We start from the raw sequence: 14,747 nt of genomic DNA on the forward strand, positions 1-14,747 counted from the left end.
TGGCATGTGGAAGAGCAGGAGTCAAACTCTGGCCCTGAATTTTGCTGGCACAGGTTCCTCTTCAAGTCTCCAGGACTCAGCACTGGAAAGTGAACCGAGGTTTGTGGACACCCAGCCCCTAAAGGCAGCTACCCTGAATAAAAGGCTGCAGCACAGAGAAATCAAGGTTGCCGACCTGCAGCGGTTCACTTCATTGTAAGACTTATTCTAGGGCCTTCGAGATCTGCTTATCCACACAGCAAGAAGTGGGCATTTCTCTCTCAGATTACTACTGTGAACATGAAACTATACCACCATCCTATGTTCTCACCTTCTGTCCCCAACATTGCGATTCAAGGATTTCTCTGCACTTCAAATACAAAGTCTCGTTCTAGGTCCACAGAATCATTAAAAAGGCTTACTCCTTCTAAAGGACCCGTCTTCAACCTAAACCCCTAGAAGTTGGTTCAAAAGATGGAATTCAGTCTCATGAATGGTTGGCTCCAAAGTCAACTTTATCAGCTTTTTAAAATGGAAAAGTCCTCTTCACTTCAATTTTGGTTGTCAAAGCGTACACCACTCAGTACACTGATTTTCAGGTACAATGGCTGGGGTCTATAGGAAGGAGTTGTGTTTTCACCCTGCTTTTTTTCTAAGTCACAACACCCTCATGTAGGGATGGGGTACCAGAAACACACCCAAACAGCTGCACACATGGAAGTGTTGGAAGGAAAAACCTGAACTCTAGAAAATACGTTTCAAAATTTCCCTTCAAAACTAAGATGCACTTTGAAAACCCATCAGAGTCACTAGGCCAGCTTATGTGTAAAACATATCAACGTCTTATAACACGTCTACTCGGTTCCTCATGTCCTTCTGGGCTTCTGTTAGCTTCTGGATCAAATATCGTTTGTCACGACTTTCCTAAAAAAAAAAAAAAAAAAGAGCTGGAAAATACCATTCACTATATTTGTAAGCAAATAGCATTATTTTCTACCTCGTAAATTACCTATTAGACTTGGTGCTAAGGATTTTAAATACTGGGCTTTTATAGTTAAGGGTCCAAACTGGTTTCCCTCTTTCACCCCTGTTCCCTACAACTCCTCCCTACTCCCCCACACAGCAACTGGTGACCTTGGAAAATGCACATCAAGAATGGAAGAAAATACTTGGGTACCATCTATCTGATAAGGGTTTAATATCCAGAAGATTATATATATAGTTGTTAGTGTTGTTGAGTTGATTTGACTCATAGTGACCCTACTGATAGATAGAAAGAAAGATAGATAAAGACAGACAGACAGACAGATAGATAGACAGAGTTCTGGTGGTGTGCTGTAGGCTAAGCACTGGAATGCTAACCACAAGGTTGAGGTTCAAACCCACCAGTTGCTCCTCAGAAATCCTATTCAGGAGCGCTATGAATCAGAACCAACCCAACGGCACTTAACAATAGCAACAAATATATATATATTGTTGTTGTTAAGTGCTGTTAGGTCAGTTCTGACCCATAGCGACCCTGCATAGGGTTTCCAAGAGTAGCTGGTGCATTTGAGCCACAACCTTGTGGTTAGCAGTCCAGTGCTTATTCTATAGCATCACACCAGAACTCAGTTATTAGGGAAATATAAATCAAAACTACAATGAAATACCACTTCACCTCCGCTAGGATGGCTATGATCAGATAAAAGCAAAATGGCAGTTGTTGGCAAGGAATGCAGAGAAATTGAGACCCTCATCAATTGCTGGTGGAGTTTTAATATGGTGCATTCACTGTGGAAAACATCATGGTGGTTCCTAAGAAAGCCACACATAGAATCAGCAATGATCCAGCAATCCTATTCCCATATAGACAAACACACGAAGCTGGAGAACAGAGAAGTGCACACCAGAGTTCATTGCAACACTCTTCACAATAACTTAAATGTGGAAACAACCCAATTGTCCATCAGCAGATGAATGGATAAAAAAAATGCGGCCAAACTTGTACTGGAATATTCCTCAGCCATAAAGAGAAGTGCATTCTTGATGCATGCTATAACATGCAATAACTTTGGACGCATCATGCTGAGCAAAATCAGTAATAAAAAGACCACTAGTGCATGATCTCACATATGTGAACGATTTCAAAAGGAAAACGCAGAGAAGACCAGCGTTCCCTAGTGGTTACCAGGGCTGGGTGGGAGGGGGAATGAAAAGGTATTTTTGATCATCATTGTATCCCAGCATTCGGCACAGCATAGGGTGCATGCTGAGTAGGGCCTTTGTAGACATGGGAATGCATGGATGAGTCAGTAAATGAATGAAGGCACCTGAGGGGTTCCTGAATGAGGTAGAGTTTAGGGGATATGGTAATGAGAGAGGCCCACTCCCCTGGGGAAAAAGCATCACTTTCCTTATGGCAGAGTCCTGGTGTGGCACTTTACAATAAGCACTGAACTACAAGGTAGGAAGTTCAGACCCACCAGCCGTTACTGGAAAACCCCATACAAGGTCCCTATGAGTCGGAATGACTTATGGCACTTAACAATAAAAACAAACGGTGTCCTGGACAAACGGCCACTGCCATGACCCTAGGACTTGACTTTGCTCCCTTACCAGGGACAGTTGTTCTCGCAGTTGGCCGACCACCTTCTTGTGTGCTCCAGCCAGGGCGATGAAGTAGAACATGATAAGGCTGAAACACAAGGCAGGGAGGAGATCAGCGGTAAGTTTACAGCACTTGGATAAGAGTAAAAACAGCCCGACACCTTTTGCCTGGAACGCGTTTCCTTTTTTAGAATTAAAAAGAAAAGTCTTCAGTCCTGCCAAGCAGAGGCTCTCAGAAACAGCCCATGGACTTCGTCTTTAGCGGCAGCAAGAGTCTGATGGACTTCGTCTTTAGCGGCAGCAAGAGTCTGATTTCTGCGTCGCTTTGAGGTTAATACTGCTAGCTGCTAATGTCCCTTTGGCATGTGCAAAAGGATAGGTAGAGAGGAAGAGAGATTCCAGAAAGTCAGCTCAGATGCAATTAACTGACTGTGGAAGATCATTGTGGACCATCTCAGTTTCCTTATCTGTAAAGTGGGTTAATCCAGTAAAACCCAGCAATAGCAAAGCTCCATAGCTATAAGACAATTTTGGATAAAAGCAACCAGTATTTGGCTTCTATCATCTGTCCAGACCCAGTTCTCAAACGGGGAGTAGTTGAAGTTATTATCTTTGGGGAAGAAGGGCAAGTGGAGTGAGTGGTGGGAAAGTACCCAGGCAAAAAAGCAGGGGAGGTGGTTTCCTGTGTCCCCAGAGATCTATTTGTTCAGCCTCCCAGCTGGGGCCAAGCACTCCAGTATGAGTGACATCTTTGAGAAGTCCCCACAAGCTACAGGACAAGAATGACCTCCAGGGATAAGAAAGCCAGCTCAGATGATGACCACCAGCAGGTACCAGCCAAACCGCAGCTTGGGGGTGGCTAATGGGACGGAGCAGCTGGAATGCTGGGTCCTTGACGGTCATTTTATTATCTTGCCGTAAAGTAGCCTGCGTCTCACACTTGATTTTTGTGTTTTGTCACATTCTTGCAGTATGATGAGGTTTGACTGTACTAATTTCCACATCACCAGAGTATAACTGGGATGGCTTTATCAGTTAGTAACACACTTAAGGAAGGAAGAACAATACCTAACAAGCACCTAATCCTCATCTGTGATTAGTATTATATAATGGATCCCTGGGTGGCACGAACGGTTCAGCACTCAAAAGGTTTGAATGAATCCACCCAGAGGTGTCTTGGAAGAAAGGCCTGGCCATTTTTCTGAAAGATGGCACAGCCTTGAAAACCTGATGGCGCAGTTCTACTCTGCACATGAGGTGGCCGTGAGTCAGAATCGACTCGATAGTAAGTGACAACAATAGCTTCACTATAACACTCAGTATGGTTCACTGTCTGCAGCAAAGCTGTGATTTATTGGGTCAGCACTTTTCATACATTATGTTCCCTTCTTCCCATCTTTCAGGTGAGGACACGAGGCACAGAGCGAACATGCGATGGCACAAGCTCCAGACAGTTTGTAAGTGGTAGAACCTGGGTTCCAGCCCATGCTCTCCTTCTGCCCAGTTAATTGCAGCTTGCTTTTAACAAGAAGCAAGACATTTTCTGAATAATCAGTAATATTAATAATAAAACAAAACAACCCAGTTGCCATTCAGTTGTTTCAGACTAATAGCAACTCCATGTGTTTCAGAAGAGAACTGCACTCTATAGGGCTTTTCAATGACTGTGATCTTTCTAAAGTGGCTTGCCACATCTCTCTTCTAAGATACTTCTGAGTGGATGCAAAGCTTCCAGTTAGCAGCCAAGTACATTAACCATTTGGACCACCAAATAACAGAATGTTTATAAGCCAGGTCTTGGGCTAAGTGTGTGACATGTGTGATCTTTCTGAATCTGCTCAATGGCTCTCTTAGAAAGCCACTATGGTCATGTCTATTTTAGAGATGGGAAAGTGAGGCTCAGGAACAGTCCAGGGATGGAGCAACTGTACCAGGCGAGCCCATTTCCCCGTGGAGAGAAGCGAGAGGAAACAGCCAGTGGTCTGACTCACCAGATGATCATAAAGAAAGGTACCGCGAAGGCCTCCGACGTGATGCCATGGATCAGGGACTGCAGGGAGCTAGGGAAGGTGCTCACCGTCTTGGGAACGACCTCCCAGGTGGTGTTGAAGTTGGTGAATGGCCCGCAGGCTTTGGAGGAGGGGATGCTGCCAGGAAACAGACCAAGAGATTAGGCATGTGGGTAACACAGGCCGAGCCTCCCTCCTCTGCAGACACAATAAGATGTGGCCTAGAGGAATCTCAGGGGCCTCCTGGAATATTTTGGTCAAGAATGAGCAGCCTGGATTTCCTCAGGTCTCAACACACGTAGATTCCAGTGTACACGAACCTCAGGGGACAGAGGAACAAGTTAAATGACCCTGTAAGGAAGTAATCAGACAAATCCAGAAAGTGGAGATGCTGTTCTTCAATCTCTTAACTGAGACTTAAGAAAGCCAGCCTGATTAAATAAAGATTAAAACAGATTAAAGAGATAGTACAATTAGAAGCAGTGGTGAGTCTTCCAGCAAGACTATTTGGGGACAATTGGAGAAATCTGATTAGGGCAGAATGTGAGGTGATTATTATTTATTATTTAAGACGTGATCGTGTTGCTATGGATACATATGAAGAAGAATGCCCTTATTCGTATGAGTTTCATGATGATGTATTTAGGGACGTGAGGTCATGGTACTTGAAACGTTATTTTAAATGGTTCATCACATACAAAAAAAGTAGATAGAAAGATAGATACATAGATAGATAAGACACACACGTGTCAAAATATGAATTGAGATGTCCTGTTGAAGGGTATATAAGTGGTCACTGTTGCTATTTTTCAACTTTCCAATGGATTTGAAACTTTTCAAAATAAAAAGCAGGGATAAATTACAATGGAAAAGAAAGAATAGAAGGCTAAAAAGAACTGCCTCAATGCACTTTGCAGATTTGTATGTAATATTTTCCACTGCAGTCCTATTTGTCAGAATAAAAAGAAATCCTTTGCAAAATTCTATCATGTGGTCTCCAGCATCATTTATATCACCAAATTCATATTTTCCAATGACTGATCCTTCTTCTTTGTTTCCAATCTTTGCATTCCAATTGCCAGTAATTATCAATACATCTTGATTGTATGTTTGATCAATTTCAGATGGAAGAAGTTGATAGAATTCTTCAGTTTCATCATCACTGGTTTTAGTGGTTGGTGCTTAAGTTTGAATAATAGTGGTTCTAACTGGTCTTCCTTGTAGTCATATGGACATTATCCTATCACAGACAGCGTTGGACATCAAGACAGATCTTGATATGTTCTTTTTTATGATGAATGCAATGCCATTCCTCTTCAACTTGTCACTTTTGGCATAGTAAACCACGTGATTGTCAGATTTAAACTGGCCAATAGCAGTCCATTTCAGCTCACTAATGCCTCGGATATCAACGTTTATGCATTCCACTTCATTTCTGACAACTTCCAGTTTTCCTCGATTCATGCATTGTACATTACATTTTCTGATTATTAATAGATGTTTACAGGTGAGATGTAGGATTAGTAAATAAATCTTCACCATACACTCTCTTATACCTTTTGGGTTTGTGCCTTATGAATATGTCTTATAAAAAAATTAAAGTTACAAATATCTTAAAAGATAGAGATAGTTCTGTATGTATGCATACTCACATGGAAAGAAGTACAAAGCATGAAATGAAGTGAAAAAATTAGTTGTCACACATAACAACATCTATATTTTATATAACATTATATATATTTACATCTATGCCTACTTGTTTACATTGTATCTATCACTGGAATTTGAATCCTCAACTTCTGGTCCTCAGTCTAGCACTTTTTCTGCTGTTTCCAAATTCCATGCTGGTCCCCAAATTCTATGTTCCACACCTTAATAATCTTTATATCCTAGCACCTTGCACAGGACTTGGCACATACCAACTTGCCAAGGGCCATGATGGCTCAAGCAAAAGGCACGCAATTACAACGCAGAGCAGCGGGGGACCCTATGCATGAAGAAAGCCCATTGTACTGCAGAGCAGCAATGGGTGCCTCATTGATTTGGCAGAGCCTCAACAGGAGAGTTCATGTGGGGACCTTGCAGGCTTTGCTGTTTTATGACTCTCTGACTAAAAGCATATTATTATAAGTTGATATATGAATATGAGTCATCAGAATCATACATTTTCCTTTTGATTTTGAGTTATATCCTCTTTGAAATTTGATCTGAGGTATAGCCTTTATGATTTTCTCCTTACATATCAGCTAAAACACTACCAGTACAATTTAGAGATCATAATCTAGCACCTGTGTTATTTAGTTGAACAATAACCTTTTAAAGTAACTGAACCATGATATAGTTACTATGGAAATTTGTAGGAACATTAGTGGAAGATTGCTCTGAATTTTTTACTTATGAGTTATAATCATTAGGGTCGCAGCTAAAGCTTTGTAGAGTGTTGATATTTAATTATGAAAATTTCAATGAAGTATGCTGTTAAGTAAAACCATAGCTTGAAAGTAGAATCATAGAATTGTTTGTAGATTATTAGTAGAAAAGAATGTAGGCTTAGTAGGGAGTAGCAGGATATAAAGTGTTTAGTTAAGCTTTGAAACATTTGGGTCTAGTTACAGATGATAGGTTTTAGAGAATAGTGAATAGTGGGTTAGGGATAGCAAATTCCTTGAAAACATTAACTTGACATTTTAAAATTAGAGCTTTGTTTGAAGAAATCTAAGACATCCAAAAGATGTAAAAGGAACAAGGAAGATTTTGATGTTCTTAATGTTCTATATTGTAATGATTAAAATGTATGATTTAAACCACTACTTTGAAAAGAATGATTAAGAAATTAATGGTATGGAGTAGTATAAAAGCTGTTTGAGAATCTGAAATAAATAGAGAAGAAGATTCACCATTCATCGAGACTCATTGATTTTGTGCTTCATTTCTTCGCCGATGCCACACATCTCTCAAGGACCCCCTAATAAGTGTGTTGTGCTGGTCCGCGACACCAACTAAAGGTCAGCTGCCACCGGCTTGATTACAACTCGATGTAACCCTGTAGGACGGAGTAGAATGGCCCCATAGGGTTTGCAAGACTGAAATCTTTAGGGAAATGGACTGTCACCACTTTCTCCTGGATAGAGCATGCTGGGTTCTAGCCACTGACTTGGTCAGCAGCTAAGCACTTAACCACTGCGCTGCCAGGACACACAGAAAGCATTCAATAATCATCTGATGGGTACAAAACTCAACCAAACTGGCAGGAACATGAGTGATTTACTGGGTTTACCATGCATTTACTCTGATCATCAAAAGCAAAGAAACAATTCAAAAGGAGGCTAGAAAGGAAGTCCTAGGAAAAAGGTACAGGGTAAGAATGACCCAACCCACAGCAAATGATATCTAGAACAGGGTGGGGAACTTCCAGCACGTGAGTCATAAAAGGCCTGCAAAATCATTTGGTCAGGCCCTGCAAAGGTAACCACAGTTCCAGGCATCATCACGTTGTTGATGTTGTTAAGTGCCACCAAGTCAGTACCGACACATAGCAACCCTGTATAGGATTTCCGAGGAGTGGTTGGTGAGCTGTTGTTGGGTTGAATGCTCTGAACACATCTATGAGGCCAAGTTGATTGATTGTGTTGTTTAGTTACGCTGTAACATTGTCAAGTTTCTTTCTGGTTGTTTTGTCCCTTTTTGAAAGTAGCATATTAAAATCTCCCACTATAATTATAGATTTATCTATTTCTTTGTTCAATACTAGTAAGGTTTGTTTCATATATTTTGGTGCTCTTTCATTGGGAGCGTAGATATTTATTATGGTTTGTCGTCTTGCTCAGTTGATCCTTTGATAATGAGATAGTGTCTTTCTTTATCTCTTATCCTGGTTTTTGTCTTAAAGTTTACTTTATTGGAGATTAGTATTGCCCCTTCTGTTTGTTTATTGTTGTAGTTAGCTTGGTATATTTTTTCCCATCCTTTAACTTTTAGTCTGTTTTTGTCTTTGCATATAGTGTGTGTCTTGCAGGCAGCATATTGAAGGGTCTTGTTTTCTTATCCATTCTGTCACTCTCTGTCTCTTCATTGGTGCATTCAATCCATTGACATTCAATGTAAGTATCGATAGGTATGAATTAATTGCTACCATTATGTTAATTTTTTGGTAGTGATGTTTGTTCCTTTGTTCTGCATGCCTTTTTGCACTGAGTTTGCATTTTCTGTGCTAGTTCTTGTTGGTTTCTTCTTAGTTTTCACATTCTGCTTGGAAGTTAATTTTCATGGTAAGTTGTGAAGTATAAACTTTCTTTGGAGTTACCTTATAGTCTATTAACTTTTCCCTCCATTTAAGACAAGGAGCTCTGGTAGCGTAGTGGTTACGAATCGGGCTGCGAACCTTAAGGTCAGCGGTTCGAAACTACCAGCCGCTCCACGGGAGAAAGATGAGGCTTTCTACTCCCGTAAAGATTTACACCCTTGGAAACCCTGTACAGGGTCGCTATGGGTCGGACCCGACTCGATGGCACTTAACAACAACAACAACAACATTGCATCCTGTAATCTATCTGACCTCCTCACCACCTGGATCTTTGTTCCTACATTTTCCCTTCTTTGACATTGTTATTATTTTGATCTTCGGGTTGACCTCCCAGCTCCTTTGAATTCATTGTTGTAGTTTTGTTCTGTTCTGGACTTTGCTACCCGCCATCTGAGTTTCAGGTGGTGCTGCCACGCCTGTCAGTCTCTGGTTGTTGTCATTTCTTGTTGGTTTTCAGTCCAAAGAACTCCATTTAGGATGTTTTGAAGCGCTGGATTGGCTTTGACAAAATCTCTTAACTTCTGTTTATCCTGGAAAGTTTTCATTGCACTATCATATTTGATTGACAGTTTTTCTGGATAGATGATTCTTGGTTTGCAATTTTTTTCTTTTAGGATTTTGTATATGTCTCCCCATTGTCTTCTTGCCTGCATGGTTTCTGCTGAATCATCAGAGCTTAGTCTGATTTGCTTGCCTTTGTAAGTAACACTTTTCTTCTCCCTGGCCACTTTTAGGATTCTCTCCTTGTCTTTGATTTTAGAGAGCTTTATTATTAAATGTCTTGGTGATTTTCTTTTGGGGTCTATCCTTCCTGGGGTATGTTCGGCTTCTTGAATGTTTATCTTCCCATCTTTCAAGATGTTAGGGAAATTTCTTCCAGAAGCTCTTCCACTATCTCCTCTGTGGACTTCTCTGATTCTTCCTGTTCCAGAATGCCAATAATTCTTAAGTTGTTTCTCTTCATGTTATCCAGCATGAATCTTAGACTCTCTTCAGATTTTCTTTTATCCTTTTTTCTGCTTGCTCTTCTATCTTAGCAGTATTGAGAGATTTATCTTCCAGCTCACTGGTTCTGGCTTCCATCTCCTCTTCATTTCTGCTCCTTTCCCCCTTCAGCATAGTATCCATTTCTGATATTTCATTGTTAATCATATGGGCCTCTTTTTGCAGGCTTTGAATGGTTTCCAATGCTGTATTGACCTTGTTTGATTGCTCTTGTAGTACTTTCCTGACTTCTTCCTTGTTATCCTCCACCCTTTTTCAGAGCATTTGAATTAGTTTCTGTATCATTCTTCTGAATTCCTTCTCAGGAAAATCCAAAACCAGCTTGTCTTCTTCTAGAAAGCCTTTGTCTGTCTCCAGCTCATTTGTTTCAGTTAGTCTTTTCTGTTTTTGAACATGTTTTGATATCTTTTGTTGTTTTTTGTTTGTCATTTCTAATAGTTTTTTGGATTTTTAGTGCTTAAATGGAAGTTTGTTGCTGTGTTATTAAGCTTACTGGGTGTCTCCTGGTGGATATGATCAGGAGATAGGCTTCCCTTTTCACATGTAATACTTAGCAGTTGTTATTGGCTATTGTCTCAATGGTGGAATATTATGGGGTACGCTTGTAGCTTGGCTATATGGCCACAATTGCTGACTCTTCTTGGGTAACGTAGGGAGAAAAAGCTCCCACCTCCAGAAAAAATTTGTGATCAAAAGGCTCAAAAGCAGAAGCAATATAAAAGCAGAGACAAAAATCACCACTTTGAAACAAAAATAAAACTGTGGCCAACTAGCCAGTTGCCTTGCTACATAGGCAGTGTGTGTGCACCGTAGAAGCCTCCAGCAGTGGGTGGGGGTGTCTGCTCGCTCAGGTCTCTCCTCTAGTCACTACCGCAATCGTGCACAGATAGATATTGAGAAGTTAATGGGAGAAATATTGTTTACTATTTTTGTCTTTGAAGGTCAGTTAGGTATTTGCGCATGCACAGCGTAATTCTTGAAATAGTTGCATCTTTTTATGTTGGGGTTTAACAGATTGTTCATATGCTTTGTCTGTCAGGCCAAACCTGTTTTTTTTCTTGGCAGATAGGCAGGAGTAAAGGGTCTTGCACAAGTTAATTTTAGGGCTGGGACACACAGGTAGAAGTCAAAAGCAGCAACCAAAGAATTTGCCCTTGGACCAATGGGGCTCTTTCTGTGCTGTAGGAAAGCTGTGGTCTCAATGGTGGACTTTTTTTGGGGGTGTGCACTCACCCGCCTGAAGGCATCCGAGCTGGGCAAAGAAGGCGCGACAGGGAAGAGGAGGGAAAAATGTGTAGTGTCGTCCCCCCCACACATCCTTTTGCAAATGTCACTGCACTGCTTTTAGCGTCACTGGTTCCCTGTGCTGGTCTGGCTGTAGCCATATCCTCTGACCTCTGCCTGGGCAGGATGGCCGCAGAGGGAGTCCCATGTCTTGATCGATTCCTAAATTGCAATATTTTCCTTTATACCGTGATTTTTCCACTGGCGATTGCGGGAAACTGACACCCTGAACCCTATGCTAGATCCAGAGCTCTGGTGCTGTTACGTGAGAGCACCTTCTCTGGGTTTTCAGCCCCTCCCCACAGAGCCTGTCCTACCTGACTCTACTTTGCTGCTGCCCAAACCAGAAGTCAGCAGGCTAATTTTTAAATTGATAATTTTGTTATAAATATTCAAATGGCCCTCAGCAGAAACAAGGTTCCCCACCCCAGTCTAGAAGGAGATTCTGAAAGAAGGTGCACCTGGCTAAGTCAGGGGTGACATGTCTTATCTCTGCAGGTGGAAAGATATGAAGAAAATCACTAAAGAATGCAATGGATTCTTTAAACCAGGGATCTGTCAAGAAGCAAAAATGTGTTCTAGAAAATGAAGTTGTGCTTACCTTGCCATGCTGATTGTCACAGGTATTATGGCCAAACAGAGCCCAATCAACAACACCAACAGGAAGAAGAAATTAGAGTTGGATGCTCGGAACTGCCTTGGAGAGGGTCTGCAGGTATAAATTAGACTCATCTAAAAGGAGACAAAGAAAGAGAAAAAAGCAGGTCAGTGAGCAGAGGCTCCAATGAGCACATTCAAGTGTGGCAAGTGTGCTGGTAAATGACCAGAACCTTCCGAGAGGGTAGTACAGCACTACAGATCAAAACGAAAAATGTCTAATCCAGACCCCAATGTAGGGAATTCCTCCTGAGGAAATAATAAGGAAAACGCAGCAAGACACATGCGTACACATAGTTACTCTTTCCAAATAATTGAAATCAGTCAAAAGGGTGATCTCTAGTTATCACTAGGGTGTTTACTAATGGTGACGTTACATTCTCCATACAATGTAAAATTTCTAATGTAGCTTTTAGAAAAGATGAAAGCTTTATATAGTCAAGTGGCACTCGGAAACACAAATTTCATAACTATGGTATGATTCCACTTAGGTTAAAAAATAAGTAGTCCTTATTTTTTATGTGAAAATGAGGCGGGCTTATTTTTTATGTTGTTGTTAAGTGCCATCAAGGCTGTTCTGATCCTAGTGACCCTGTGGTTTGAACCGCTGACCTTGTGGTTTGCAGTCCAATGCGTACTCTACAGCACCACTTATAAGGGCTTTAGAGAGTTTGTGGAAAAATTCCTTTTTTTTTAAAGTTTTTGTTGTGAATTATGTGACAGTTTACATGGAAGAACATCAGCTTTACATTTATCCTATCGTATATAGTTTCATTGCATTATTTTTTTAAATCCCATTTTTCCACGAACTTTTTGAAGTCCTTTCTAGATAAAATGGATCTACAATAACATGCAGTGAATTGAAAGATTTTATTCGCATTTTTATAAGCATATATACCTTTATATGGAGTCCTGGTGTGGCGCTGTAGATTAATGCACTGGACAGCAAGGTCGGTTTGAATCATAAGGGTGGTGATTCAAGCTCACCAGCCGCTCCTTGGAAACCCTATAGAGAGTTACTATGAGTCAGAACCCACTCGATGGCACTTAACAACAACAACCTTCACATATATTAAAAATGAATATTTCCATTGAGAGGAAAGAAAGACTTGAAGGTAATGTCAATGGGAAGGGAAAATAGGTATAGAAATAGGTGTCAAATTTCTCCTTAATATTTCAAAAGCAATGTTACTGAGAATAAGCATTAAGCTCTTCTGATATCCGCAGTAGCCAGACCATGTTGAGAATGGAGGCCATGAAGGACTAATGGTTGCTTCACACACTAAGCATATATTCAGGCACACTAGGGTCCAAGAACAGTCACACAAATGACAAAAACATTGCCATCAAGTGGTTCTGACTCATAGTGACTGTGTAGGACAGAGCAGAACTGCCCCAAAAGGTTTCCAAGGCTGTCTACAGAAGCAGACTGCCGCATCTTTCTCCCAACAGAAGCAGCTGCTGGGGTCAAACCACCAATCTTACAGTTAGCAGCTGAGCGCTTAGATACTGTGCCACCAAGTCTCATTACACAAGTAAAGACCTGAAAATAAATTAACTGGCTTCAAAGACCAAAGAGAAAACTGCAAAACTGAAATGAATCACCATTGCACTGTTGTTGTCAAGTGTTGTCAAGCGAGTTCTGACTGACAGTGACCCTGTAGTGGCTGGTGAGCTTGAACCACCGACCTTGCAATCCAGCACATTAACTGCAGCGCCACACCAGATCTCCGTTAAATATCATTAAATGGAACTACTGTAAATTGATGGACTATGACTCAACTTTTAGACAGTTGTATATGAAAGCAACATTTTTGTCACAGGAACAGAACAAATTCTTAACAAAACTCTCAAAATTATAAAAATGTCCCAATCCATTCAAAGTCATTCTTCTAGAATAAAAACAGATGTTAAATGAGGGATGGCATAGTGAAAGAAGCACCCCGGTGGCACAGTGACTAAGCACTTGGCTGTTAACTAAAAGGTCAGCAGTTTTTGCACCCACCAGTCAGTCACTCTGGGGGAGAAAGATGTGCCCGTGTGCTTTCCTAACGATGGCAGACTTGGAAGCACTAGGAGCAGTTCCATCCCGTCCTTTAGGGCCTCGTGAGTCAGAACTGACTTGACTGCAGTGGGTTAGGTTGGGTTATAGATGTTAAGTTTGATCCATATAATGTGATGTAGGGTGGGCTCTGAACGTGTAAGTGCCCATTGCACTGGAAGGTCTAGAAAGGGGCAGGATATCAGTCCCCAACCACCACCTCTCCTTACCTCTTTCACATAAAAGATGATAATGAATTTTATGGTTGCGATTAGAGGGATGAGTGGTGAAAAAAAGGCCCCAATCCAGCAAATGGTTTGCCCATAAACGATCCCCAAGACATTGTCAGGAATGGCAAATTCCTGCTGCCCCCAGCACTGAATCACCTTCCAGGAAGAACAGTGAGTCACTAGGAGCCTGCAAACAAATAGGAAAATGGCTCAGCTGGGCCGCCCAGAACCCAGTCCACAGAACAAGCGCCACTCCTCACATATTCCTCAGGAAAACTGCTTAGTCGTGTGTCTTCAAGATGCAGCGGACATGTCTCCAATCTCACCACCCACAGCAACTCCCCATTTGTTCTACTGGAAACAGTGGCTTCCTCCAGTATCTCCTTCACCCCTTTTAAAAGCTGCAGTACCCCACTCCACCTCCTGGATTCTCTAGCTACTCTGCAGCAGCACCACTACCTCACATTCTAGCTATTCTATAGTTTTATTTATTTATTTTCATAATTCTATTGTTAGTCTCCCCTGGTAGATTATAAAAGACAAGCTGGAAGGAATGTTTGTTGGTTTTGTGTAAGTGCTATACCCCCAGCAGGTAGAACAGTGCCTGGCACATACTCAATAAATATTTGCTAAATAAACAACAACAACAA

At 41.3% G+C, this 14,747-nt stretch overlaps 1 protein-coding gene across 1 annotated transcript in view; it reads right to left on the bottom strand.

The window, feature by feature from the left end:
* Positions 1 to 822: 822 nt before the first annotated feature.
* The window catches only part of TMC7 (transmembrane channel-like 7), a 58,787-nt gene continuing 44,862 nt past the window's right edge, over positions 823 to 14,747 (bottom strand). The window contains exons 11-15 of the mRNA XM_006875970.1: positions 14,098 to 14,284; positions 11,771 to 11,901; positions 4,560 to 4,715; positions 2,521 to 2,656; positions 823 to 903 (exon numbers count right to left, since the gene is read on the bottom strand). Of these exons, the coding sequence (XP_006876032.1) occupies positions 823 to 903; positions 2,521 to 2,656; positions 4,560 to 4,715; positions 11,771 to 11,901; positions 14,098 to 14,284 (691 nt within the window). The remainder of the gene's footprint in view (positions 904 to 2,520; positions 2,657 to 4,559; positions 4,716 to 11,770; positions 11,902 to 14,097; positions 14,285 to 14,747) is intronic.

Source organism: Chrysochloris asiatica, unplaced genomic scaffold, assembly GCF_000296735.1.
Source record: "Chrysochloris asiatica unplaced genomic scaffold, ChrAsi1.0 scaffold00348, whole genome shotgun sequence".
Lineage (NCBI taxonomy): Eukaryota > Metazoa > Chordata > Mammalia > Afrosoricida > Chrysochloridae > Chrysochloris > Chrysochloris asiatica.